This window comes from Epinephelus lanceolatus, chromosome 14 (genome assembly GCF_041903045.1).
Source record: "Epinephelus lanceolatus isolate andai-2023 chromosome 14, ASM4190304v1, whole genome shotgun sequence".
NCBI lineage: Eukaryota > Metazoa > Chordata > Actinopteri > Perciformes > Serranidae > Epinephelus > Epinephelus lanceolatus.
This window is the reverse complement of record NC_135747.1, coordinates 26,069,246-26,081,509: the sequence shown is the minus strand read 5'-3', so window position 1 is coordinate 26,081,509 and position 12,264 is coordinate 26,069,246. Positions and strand designations below refer to the sequence as shown.

The 12,264-nt window shown below is 41.3% G+C and overlaps 1 protein-coding gene across 2 annotated transcripts; it reads left to right on the top strand.

Moving 5' to 3' along the window:
- The first annotated feature begins 3,149 nt into the window (after window positions 1-3,149).
- On the top strand, window positions 3,150-11,419 carry LOC117251099 (ankyrin repeat and SOCS box protein 9-like). 2 transcript variants are annotated; one of them, XM_078174539.1, is made up of 8 exons: window positions 3,150-3,490; window positions 3,647-3,726; window positions 3,951-4,058; window positions 6,305-6,455; window positions 6,742-6,876; window positions 9,718-9,801; window positions 10,251-10,439; window positions 10,576-11,419. In XM_078174539.1, exons 1-8 carry the CDS (start codon window positions 3,406-3,408, stop codon window positions 10,728-10,730), a joined length of 987 nt encoding a protein of 328 aa, XP_078030665.1. In that variant the 5' UTR covers window positions 3,150-3,405; the 3' UTR covers window positions 10,731-11,419. The 2 variants fall into 2 exon arrangements, with proteins under 2 accessions (XP_078030665.1, XP_033472978.2); XM_033617087.2 differs by lacking the exon at window positions 9,718-9,801 and having other exon boundaries at window positions 3,156-3,490.
- The last annotated feature ends 845 nt before the right edge of the window (window positions 11,420-12,264 follow it).

The following is a 12,264-nucleotide window of genomic DNA, read 5'->3' as shown; positions in this document are numbered from 1 at the left end:
CAGGGATACTACAACATAAATGTATCGTGAGCCCTCTGGAGGTGTAAACCAAACTCGTGAAACATCAGCAGTGGGAGACCCACTTGATAACCACATCACATTTGGGTGTGGTGACCTGTGATGACCTCTGTATCTACCATATGTGCTATTTGTGGGTCAAGTCTTCTGTGATAACAGGACTGGACATGTATTACAGCATGAAAGACCCTGTGTTACGCATCAGTAAATATGCTCGAGCAGATGTAAAAGAGAGACTGTTGGACTGACTAAATTTTAACCCAGACAGCATGAAAAAAAGACTGATTTTCATATGAACACAACCTCTAATTTTGATGAAGGAAGATTGTTCATGGCTTTCCAAACCGTAAACAAAGTCCTGTTCTCTCTTTGTTTAAAGGCAGTAATGAAAAGGTCAGATCTGAGCGACAAAGAATTAAAAGTAAATGCTTTGTATATGAACAGAAATGGTCCCATCCTCAGATTCATGATAAGAAGGATGACCTTTGGTGCACACACAGTTAAGCCTTGCACCAGAATTAAGAACCTGTACTTGATATAATTTCCCTCCCAATATGTATGCAGCAGACGTGCGCCCCGTCCAGACACAGGAGAGGTCACGGCAACTGCTGGAGCTGCGCGCCTGGACGGAGATCTGAGAAAACGCATGGACATTTAAAGCAGATTTATTTGGGGAAACAAAGCATCAAGGGCTTTCATTATTCAGTACTACAGAGAGGGCATTCATTGAGTTTGTACAATGGCATTCTAATCCATATGCACCTTCTCTGACAAGGCACAAAGTCAATTGTATGGCAAGCTTGTAGCCTGCTGCCAGGGATTAACAACTCCCTGAGGAATACACTTGGTATCGACTTGCTGTTTAAACATCTGCTCTCTGTTGCTGCCCTCTGCTGGTCTGCTGACAGTGTGATTGTAGCTCCCAAAACACAACAGGTAATTGTTGGTGCTGTGCATCTGGGGATGGCTCTGTGTGGAAAGATAGAGCTTCTACCATTACACATTAATGTGTTGTATTTATAGCAAACAAAGGGCACTACCACCAGCCTGAATCATAGGGGTGACTACACTATATGCTATAACACAGCTGTTCAGCTGTTAGAAGAGGATTTATGTTATGATGAAGATACAGATGTGTAGAAACTTAATTGAACTCTGTAGAGGAAGTCAGAGGTCAGGTTAGTATATCCCCAGAGCTGCTTGGGATTCAGTGTGTTCCTCAAGGACACCGGAGCAGAGCAGATTCTTGTTAACATGGCTGCTGAACCCTTTGAATTTAAGGAGGGTCGGTCTGATTATCAGGCCACCCATCCACATTCTATTAGGGCTGGAAAATAAGTGGATTTCCATGAGATATATAAAAATAAGATTACACTAGACTGTATGGAATTAAGAACTTTTTATTCTTGGGAAATTTTAATGTTTTTTCCTCACTTTTTATCTCAGCAAAATGTCATTACCATGACAAAATGGAAGAAATTGTTTGAGTAACTTTAGTATTTTTCAACCTGACTGTATTTCCCATGTTTTTGTGTCTAAAGCCCCGTTTCCACCAAACACTCTCGACATGGTACCTTTGGAACCAAAAGTAATCCTTCAGACATGGTACCTAGACTCTAGCGGGGTTGTTGTCACTCACTGCTGCATCCAGCACTCACTGTATTTCCTCCTTTATCAGTCTGCACCCCGTTTATCGTCCACAGAACGACATTTTCAGAACAAAATACAACAGGCTGCAGTGAGAGTCTCTCTCCATGGGAAATTTAAAAATAGCTGGTTTGTGCATTTAGTCCTTCTCAGGCAAGCTCGGGGGTTTAGTGTTGCCGAAGCCCACAGGAACAACGCTCCACGACGCTTTTTTTTTTTTCTCTCTGAGTGAGGATTGGGATATATGCAGTTCACACAATCTGGTCAAAATGTAAATGCTTGAAGATCCACTCATTACATAAAGTGTGTCATATAAAAACTAAAGTGATGGTCACAGTTGTCACATTGAAATTAAAGGTGTGCTGATGGATTCACATCGCCAACTCATGCATTGAGTAACATTACAAGCTAACGTTCCACCTTAAAGGTTGCCAGTAGCTGGCCCAGTGAATTATTTTTCTCCGACTCCAGCTGCTGCAAGAGGCAGCAAAACATCCTCTCATTTTATAGTTACAGTCTACTGACAAAACACTCCACGGTATGAACAGTGGTTACATGAGCCTCAAAACCAGCCACAACTCAGCCCTGAGCAGAGTGACCGTCCTCTATTGACCAATCAACAGGCTGCAGTGTTCACAGCTCCACCTTTTAGTACCAGATCTGTGTGCTAGGTACCCCAACAGAGGGGGGACCAAAAATGGGGACGTATGGAACAGTTCCAGTGGTACCATCCACAACTTTTCACAGTGGAAATGTACTGAACTGTATCGTACCCTACTGCTTGGTGGAAACGGTGCTTCAGTGACTAAGGGAGACAACTTTTTTTTAAGTTCTAGTATTGAGCAAGGGCGCAGCCACAGGCAGCTATGAAACGTGCCAATGTAACCATTCAGTGCATGTTTGCACAAGAGTTCACGTCCACTGAAAGTGCTTGTTTTTGCCACTGACAGGCTCAGATTGTTATTATTAGTGTTAGTAGTATTATAACTCTGCACAGACTTAATTCTGCACAGTGAAGGTTAAACATCCAAGCAATAAGGAAGACACATTTCTGATCGGTGGGGACCTTTGAATGTCTGGAAATAAATTGTGACATCTCTGCAGTGGCAGCAATATTACTGCTGAGGCACATTAAAAAAGTTTAGAACTTACTTTTTTAATGAAAATCTAGGCAAAGACATGAAGTTGAAGAATCATCTAAAAAAGGTTTATCAGTGAGAATGTCCTGCTGTGTTATCCTAAATCAGGCACACTGGGAGGAACTACAGAGATGGTATCTTTAAATGTAGAAACTCGGGCACAGTTTTTTAACCACTAATGCATAATGGCGTCACAGTGAAGCAGATAGGTTCACTTCCCTTTATTTTACCCATCAACCAGCTCTACGCTGCCCATCCCCTGCTGAAGAGGATGGGTGTGGCTGCAGAGTCACGTTGCACTCAAATTACAGACCTGCTCAACAGGCCCCTCACCCACTCCCTCTGCAACTTCATTGGTTGGTTGAGACCAAACCGCTCAACTCAACCAGCCTGTTTCCTGCAGGCAAATACTTTGTCAAAGAGGAAATGACATCACAGGACCAGGACTTACCACAAAAACACTGAAAACAGATGAGGACCAAACGACTATCAGATGTCCTGTGACTCCGAGGAGCACACAGTTCAGCCTCTGTTACAAAATACCTGTGAGGAGAAACAATCCGGCCATAAAACAACAGCTTTTGGAGCGACACTGTGAAGTATGTCTGCTGAACACACAGAGACCCGGGGAGACACTACATGTCAGAGTGGAGCTGGTGTTTTTTTCTCCAACCCTTTGATGAGTGGTGAGTAGCCGCAGGCAGCATATGCTGGCGCTGCAGCTGGAGCGCATTCACTGCATTGCACACAATGTTTAACCATGTCATTTCAATGCATGTTCAACATATTTGAAAGAACGACACTGAGTGAGCTGTGGGTGACTTGTTTATGTCTATGCATAGACTTTGAATCAGACTGGTCCCCGATTCATGATGCTGCCTTTAATGGACGTGTCCTCGCTCTGCAGAGACTCATTGCTCAGGTAAAGTTTAACAAAACTTTATAGGTTACATTATACTGCTTAGAACATGGAGTTTATCCATTTAGAAAAAGTTTTGCTCTCTGAAAATCATCATTGATCATATTGAGACCGTGATAGTCTTTAACTTGTATGCCATTTTGTTGTATATAGTTTGTTTTGGAGCAAAACTCCTAATGTGCATCTACAGTATTTCAGTGAATCTACGTGCTGTGTATTCTTCACAGGGTACATGTGTGAACCTGAACACTCTGGACCAGGTTTCTCCCCTTCATGGAGCTTGTTTACAAGGCCACGAGTCCTGCGCCAAGCTTCTGGTGGATAATGGGGCAAACGTGAGTAAGGCATCACTTTTTTCTCAATATAACTAAATTCAAGATTAAAGTAGACTCACAAGTCCATCTTTATATGCTTTGCTTAACTAAAGACTGATGACTTTCTCCCTGATTTTGTGTTTAGATGGGCAGATACAATTTCAGTTTAAAAAAACTCCCTACGTTGCAGAACCAATAGTAAATCCGCAGAGAGGTCCTTCGGTGGCTCGCTGAACTCTTGTGCTCGTAAACATAGTCCGACTAGAAACACGTGCAGCGGTACAAAATGGCTCAAGTCGCTGTAAGTCCTTCATTTCCACAATCTTGTGGACTGAGCACACGTTTGATAAAACAGAGTTAAATCTCTCGGCATCCATTTTCAAGCTCTCTGTGTGTTTGTTTCCTTACGGACGAGAAAAGGGGCAGCGCACATTTCCGGGAGGGCGTGTCCTTTTCAAAAATGCAAGAGGCGTTGTTTTGTTGCCGGCCGTTTTCGCCAGTCTGTTAAAAGGAAATTTTGGTTTATTTCAACCTGTCTCCTATCGTCCTAAATTTGTTTCAAGTGACTAGTGACATATAAATAATAGTTAGCATGTTAGCCGTTAGCCTAGATACAGCCGGGGGGCACCTAGTAGCGTCAGACCTGTTAAAACGTAAGTGAAAGGGCAACCTTCAAGTGCAAAGTTAGTCCACTAAACAAGTTCGGATAAATGTCAGAGAACATATAGAAAACGACATGTAAACGTGTTGTCTTACCTTAACCGTGTGCTGCCGTGTTTGTTTACCATTAGGTCTGCTTTCCAAAGCGCAGCCAAAATATCGCGAGAACATGCAGCGATCTCATACCGTGCCTGAAATCTCACGAGAACAAGCAGCAACAGCTGGAAGGCAGAACCGGACAGTAGCCTGAAAAGTTCATTCATTTATTTTATTAAGATTTATAGAATAATGGCTGACTTTTTGCCAGACTTCGACTTTGTGGAGGAGGAATTTGATTTTGCAGAGTTTAATGGCCGCCCTTATTTATTTGAGCCAGAATACACTGACAAAGAGCTTCGTGAAATTGTATAACGGAGGAGGAGAGAGAGAGAGAGGCGCAACAGGTAGAGGACGAGAGAGGAGGAATGGCTGCTGCAAGGCTGCATAGCTCTGGAGATTGGTGGTATTTCGCAATATTTCAGCCACGCTTTGGAAAGCAGCGCTAAATGGTAAACAAACATGGCAGCACACCGGTAAGGTAAGACAACACATTTACATGTCATTTTCTATATGTTCTCTGACATTTATCCTAACGATATGAGGCAGTCTTTGTGGAAAAAAAAGCTTGTTTAGTGGACTAACTTTGCACTTGAAGGTTGCCCTTTCACTTACATTTTAACAGGTCTGACGCTACTATGCGCCCCGGCTGTATCTAGGCTAACGGCTAACATGCTAACTATTATTTCTATGTCACTAGTCACTTGAAACAAATTTAGGATGATAGGAGACAGGTTGAAATAAACCGAAATTTCCCTTTAAACACACTTTAGAAAGGAGTGTCCCCAGACTATCAGAAGCTGGAGATCTCTGATTGTCTGGTGGTGAGACTAAGATTAAAGAAACTCCTAAATTCTTCTCTGGTCTAGTAAGGAAGCAACCATATCAATAATTACTGGGTTCAACTTTGTTTTGGTGCAAATCAGTAAGAGATTAACCCAACACACAGACAGACAGGATCATGCAAACACATCCATGCATGCACAATGACACATTAACAAACAGAAATCTGCAGATACAAAGTCTGATCTGTCAAACCGCCACAGTGCACTTCATGTTTGATTCACACCTACAGTAGCTATTGTATAAATATCATCATTCATTCATTCACTTTCTGTAACCGCTCATACTGTTGGGGGTCGTGGGGGGCTGGAGCCGATCCCGGGTGATATTGGGCGACAGGCAGGGTACACCCTGGGCTAACATATAAAGACAGACGCTCAATATTCACACCTACGGGCCATTTAGAGTTACCAATTAACCTAACATGCATGTCCTTGGACTGTGGGAGGAAACCAGAGGAGAAAACGCACGCTGACATGTGGAGAACATGCAAACTCTGCACAGAAGGGCTCCTTTTCTTCATTAAAAGCTCATAATCATTTCTTTAAATTATCATCACTTTACTGACTCGTGCTCACACGATGTCTGATTTCTTCTGCTCGATTTGTTTATTATTCTCACTTTAAATTAACGGACTTGTGTCTCAAAAATACACTCACCCACATCAGGTTAACAGTTCAACAGTGGACGGACAAACTCCCCTGTCTGAAGCTTGTGCCCGAGGCCATGTGACCTGCGTATCGTTGCTCCTTCAACACGGAGCGACTCCCATGGGGACCAGCCAGACCAGCTCTCCGATCCACCGGGCTGCAGCCAAAGGTGAGAGGTCACATTCCTCTGCATGCGCATGGATAATCTATGCTGAACCAGCTTCGTCAGTCACTATAAAAATGCACAAGGAGTGCCAAAGCATCAGCAAAGCTCTGAGACATGCAAAGTGTATCAAAAAAAATAAATATATAAATAGAAATCGGTGTTGTTCTGAGCTGCAAAGTAAAACAATTGCATATTCTTCCCCCCGGAATGCCGAGAGCAAGCAGATTTCAAAGCACATCCTTTCAAGTGCATCACTTCTCATTGTGATGATTCTGGTAACTGTGTGTAGGTCATCCAGAGTGCATCAAGTTGCTTGTTCAGCACGGCGCTGATGTGGATCAGTGTATCGACCAATCAGGGTTCCCTCTGCATACCGCCTGCTCCAATCAGCACCTGGGTACTGTGAGGAAACTGCTTCAACTTGGTAAGAATGCCTTTAGATTTAACTTATAAGCTCTTCAATGAATGTGTCAGTCTGTTAGGGTAAAGAGGGGACCATCTGCTGTAATAACGTTGGAGTTTTATAATAGTTGGATACACATCTCTGGGGTCTGATTGACCTTTGTGACATTAGTGATGTCACTCTGTAGGATAGCACACAAGATTTCTTCATGTCTTTGGCGAACACATCATTTAAATTTCTTCATACAGAGCCCATATAACATATAAAACATGACATATTTCCTGATTTTGGTGTTCCTTTCCTCTCCTAATTATAAGGCCAGAGGACTTATAATTACTCAAAATATAGCATGCATAATAAGAGCCATTTTCAAACTAAAAATGGCTTGGTTTTGACCACTACTCGACGAACCTGTCCTTTAGTGTCCGTTATAGTTTGCACGACTCTTCCCAGAGGGCAACAGCTCCTGGGGGCGTTTTTATCCAGGATTATCACAGTATCTCCTGGTGCTAGATTTTGCCTGAAGCTTTGAACAGAAAACCCTGCACCCTGCTCTTGCTCAGCTTCACAATTTATTAGTAACACCAACATTTCGGTCCTCCTGGACCTTCGTCAAGAGTGTTCAACCACCACTTTAATCCGTTTTTGGTGTTCCTGTAAGCTGGGCAAGTACTCACGCACCCACCTCTTCCAAAACAGGTCTGTGAGATACTGAGTCTGCTTCCATGTATGACAAGAGCAGCAGTCATCCTTGCTGAACAGTGCAGAGGAAGTGAGAGCTGTTTCTTTAGCGACAGCAGATGATTTAGTGTCAATGCTTCGATGTCATTTGGGTCATCAGATGATGTAGTTAGTGGTCTATAATTTAGTATGGCCTTGACCTCACATAGTAAAGTCTGCACACACTTGTTGTCTATTGTTTGCTCATGCAGAACAGACTTAAAGACCTTTATCACTGATTTCACTTGCCTGTTCCAAACTTCACCGATATTCCTTTTTGTGCAAGATCACTCTGTATCTTCGCTTGATTCCATTGCCACATAGCTGCCCTTATGTCTTTGTCTGTACTGACAAGGTTGGTGCCATTGTCTGATCTGATAAGGGAAAAATGACCTCTTCTGCAAATGAAGCGTCAAAGGGCATTTAAGCACAAGTGTGTGTCAAGTGAAGCAATGAAATGTAGCACTGTGACCAAGATGAATTTCCCTTAGGGGACAATAAAGTTTACCTTACCTTACCTTACCTTACCTTACCTTACCTAAGTGAGTGCCACCTCTAGGTGCACAGCGCAGCTTGTCAAACAGGTAAACAATACACCATACCCTTTGACAATGCTGCGACCTCTCTTGACCTCTGTGGATCAGAAATAATCAAAAAAAATCTCCTTTTGTCATGTCACTAAACTACCTCATGGCACCATACCCATCATAAATAACTTGTGCCTGTATTCTAACACGAAACTAAAAGTAAATATAAACATAACCTTAGCACAGTCCACTAATATACACTATTCAGAGTATACAGAAACTGTTCTGTAAACTTAAACAATAGCAGAAACTATATAATATGTCATATCAGCACAGACATTTTTACCAAATATAAAGATATGCCGAAATGGTAATTTCTGTATTTTGTGGCAAATGAAAGGGCTACCACTTAACTACATTTCTGGGTTTCAGTGGGTCAGAAGTTAAGAGTATTAAAAGGGGAAAAAAGTTATTTTGCAGATGTTACTGTTGTTTTTACATGTACAGCAGTGGAATCTGAAAAACCCCAAACAATGCATGTACATGTACATGAAGTAAAGCCAGTGTCAACAAAGCACACAGGCTAAATAGCATTGCTACTCAAAATCAGGACAATATGTTTCCAGTGGTGGGAATAGTACTCTGCTCAGCAGGTATAAGTAATCAAACCCAGAGTAACAATACTCTGTTATAATTAAAAGTTCTGCTTTCAAAATTGTATTCAAGTAAACAACAAAAAATATTGCCAGCAAAGTGTACTTTAAGTACCAGAAATAAATTGTATTGCATCATTATCCAAAAATATATTACAGAATAACACATGTAGGGGCCATTCTTCTGCATCATGTGTACATTTTCTTGTACTTAAGTATATTTTGTTAATAATACTCACATACTTTTACCCAAGGGACATTTTCATTGCTGGACGTTCACTTGTAATGAGGTATTTTTACATTTTGCAGATTTGCTACTTTCACTTCAATATATATCTTGGTAGTTCCTCCATCACATGTAATTAGTTAAGAATCAGTTTTTATATGTAGAACCACAAAGGAACAGTTCACCCCAAAATTCTGAATCCATATTTTTTCTCTTACCTGTTGTGCTATTCATCAGTCTAGATTGTTTTGGTATGAGTTGCAGAGTGTTAGAGATATCTGCCGTAGAGACATCTACCTTCTCTCCAATATAATGGAACTCGATACAACTTGACCTGTAGTGCTCAAAGCTCATGCAGAAATCATGACCCAGTCACTCTAGATTATTCACAGACCTTGTTGTGAGCAGTTTCATGTATGAACTATTTTCTGTCTACCGAAATACACCCACCAACCGTATCACTGTGCAGAAGGAAGCGTGCATCTACTCATGGATTAGAGGCTCGTGCTCATGACAGCTAGCCCAGTGGTGGTACAGCAGTTGATGCACGCTTCCTTCTGCACTGTGATACAGATGGTGGGTTCAGTAGATGGAAAATAGTTCTGACATGAAACTGCTCACAACAAAGTCTGTGGATTATCTTCGGAAAGAGACAATGTTGTTGAGTTTTTCAAATGTATTTTTCGGTGTTTTGAGCATCACAAGCCGAGTGCCATCCACTTCCATTGTGTTCCAGAGAAGGCAGACATCTCTATAGCCGATATCTCCAACACTCTGCAGCTCACACCAAGACCATCTAGATTGATGAACAGCACTACAGGTAAGAGGAAAAATATGTACTTTTATTTTAGGGCGAACTGTCCCTTTAATCTGCCAGTTAAATGTAGTGGAGTAAAAAGCACAAATTAGTCTCTGAAATGTATAAGAGTAGAAGTACAAAGTCAAATTTAAAGGAAATACTTAAGTAAAGTATAATTATCTTAAAAGTAAACTTAAATACAGTGCTTGTGTAAATGCACACAGGGCTCTTCATGCTGTTTTACTTAATGTAACATGCATAATTTTTTGGGCTCCCTGATTTGAATATTCATAACCTGAGTGACTGCAGTCCTGCTAGGAAATGGCCCAAAGTCTTTTAGGTAAGCAATAAAGAGGATAATGGTGCTCTGCTGTAGGAGAAGAAAAGCTTTAACTGAACTGTCAGAGCTCCTCTCCCCCACTCATGTAATGTGAGGACATCATACCTCATTAGTCTCTGCTCTCCTTCAGGTGCCAGTGTGAACAGCTGTGCATCTGGTGACTCGCCGCTGCACATCGCTGCCCGTCTGTCCAGCCCTGAGATGGTGTCAGTCCTGCTTGACCACGGGGCCGATCGATCCCTCAGGAACTCGGAGGGCAAACAGCCACTGGACCTTGCGCCTCCCAACAGCCTGGTGGAGAGGCTGTTGAGACAAGCAGGTGGTATACAAGCCAAACTAAGCAAGTAGACTCACTGCGGCCTGTACATCAGGCAAGTGCCCCTAAGCAATAGCTAATAATCAAAACATCTCTCTGTCATGGCTCCTGCTTCTCTCCCCCCTGACAACTGCCCCAGGAACGTCTCCCTTAATGCAGCTGTGCCGGCTGAACATCAGGAAAACTGTGGGCAAGCAGAGACTGGGTGGGATTCACGACCTTCACCTTCCCACAGAAGTGAAACAGTATCTCCTCTACCAATCAGACCCAGAGGGAGTCTCATCTAATGCTTAGAGGAGCTCAGACTCTGAGCATTTAACTTCTAGGTCAGTAGGGGGTGCAGTTGCATAATCTTCCATGGCTCATGGTTGTGGTAGTCATTAACTCAAGACCTCTGTAAACAAACTCTCAAATTCTCATGATCAGTCTGGACTTTATGTGAACGCTTACAGCGAGTTTTAATCATTAAGTATTCATAAACAAAATACATACATATTTAAAATGAGAATATGCTAAGAAATGCTGCATAATTAATGTAAAATAAGGTACTGAAACAATATTTGTTAGATTGCACAAGCCTCTGCATTCAGCCGATGTAGTTTTTGTTATTTAAAATTGAATTTATGTCTAAGATACTGCTGTATTGATTTTTCTCCCCCTTCAGACCTACACTAGATAAACTCTCATGTGAAATCTTGTTCATGTCCGCTACAATTCATCCCTAGAATGTTCCTGGAAACGGCTCAGCGTGTTTGGCTCTTGCAGGGTATGTAGTAATTTTTTTTCTGAGGGCAAAAAAACAACAACCTGTTTGTAGATCAGCTGAAAACACAGTAGATAAGTCATCTCCACCTAATAAAAAGTCACCTTAAAAGTGTCCTTGAATTTGAACACATCAATATTTTTGTACTGCAATTATCATGACTATGACTTAATAATAAAAACTAAGGGATTTTTTTCCCATTATTTCAAATTAAGGAAAATGTTTTTTTGTGTTGTTGTTTTTTCATCTGCAACATTTACCAATAAGCATGGTCATCATGGATATGGACGATGACCTTGGTACTTAAAAATGAATTATTGATATCATGGTAATAATACACATATGATAATACTGTGTAAATAATTCAGCACCTCTTGAATCATATCCGTTTCATTCGGTTCTCGCTTTTTCTCACCCTTGGGTTGCCTTTTTTACCATCCACCAGGTGTAATTGCTCCTTCTGTATCATTTTGTACACCTCCCTTAAATTATTTTTGACTAATTTATTAAGATATATATAGAAAAAGAGACAAAATGCACTGTAAAAACAGTTAAAGATTAATTTGACTGAAAGCATTATTATTATTTTATAAAAACATTGTAATAATAACATTATCGTGAATCCTTAGTCATGCTCTTCGGATAAGTCAAGGTAACAAGTAACTATGACTCAGCATCCAACGCACACAAACCACTTGAGGTTTGAGTCAATAAAAACGCTTTATCCTTCTCTCCCCTCATCAAGAATAAATGTTCCACTGTAGTGTTTCTGGATTCCTCTATGATGCCTCTGATAAAAAGCACCAATGACACATTATCAAATACTGATTCACATAGTGAATGTGGCTATTTAAGACATGCACTGTATTATTTTCTTACAGATTATGTTTAAAAACTGACATTATATGTATCTGCATATGCACTGTGTGTGAAGAACTGCGTATTTTCACTCAGTGTAAACACAAAGAATCGACTGTTATGGGGTTGTGGTTGGGACACAGGATGTGTTGAGATATTATGCAAACAAGTTTCCCCAGAGTCTTAAGAGTACATCTGAAAAACAAG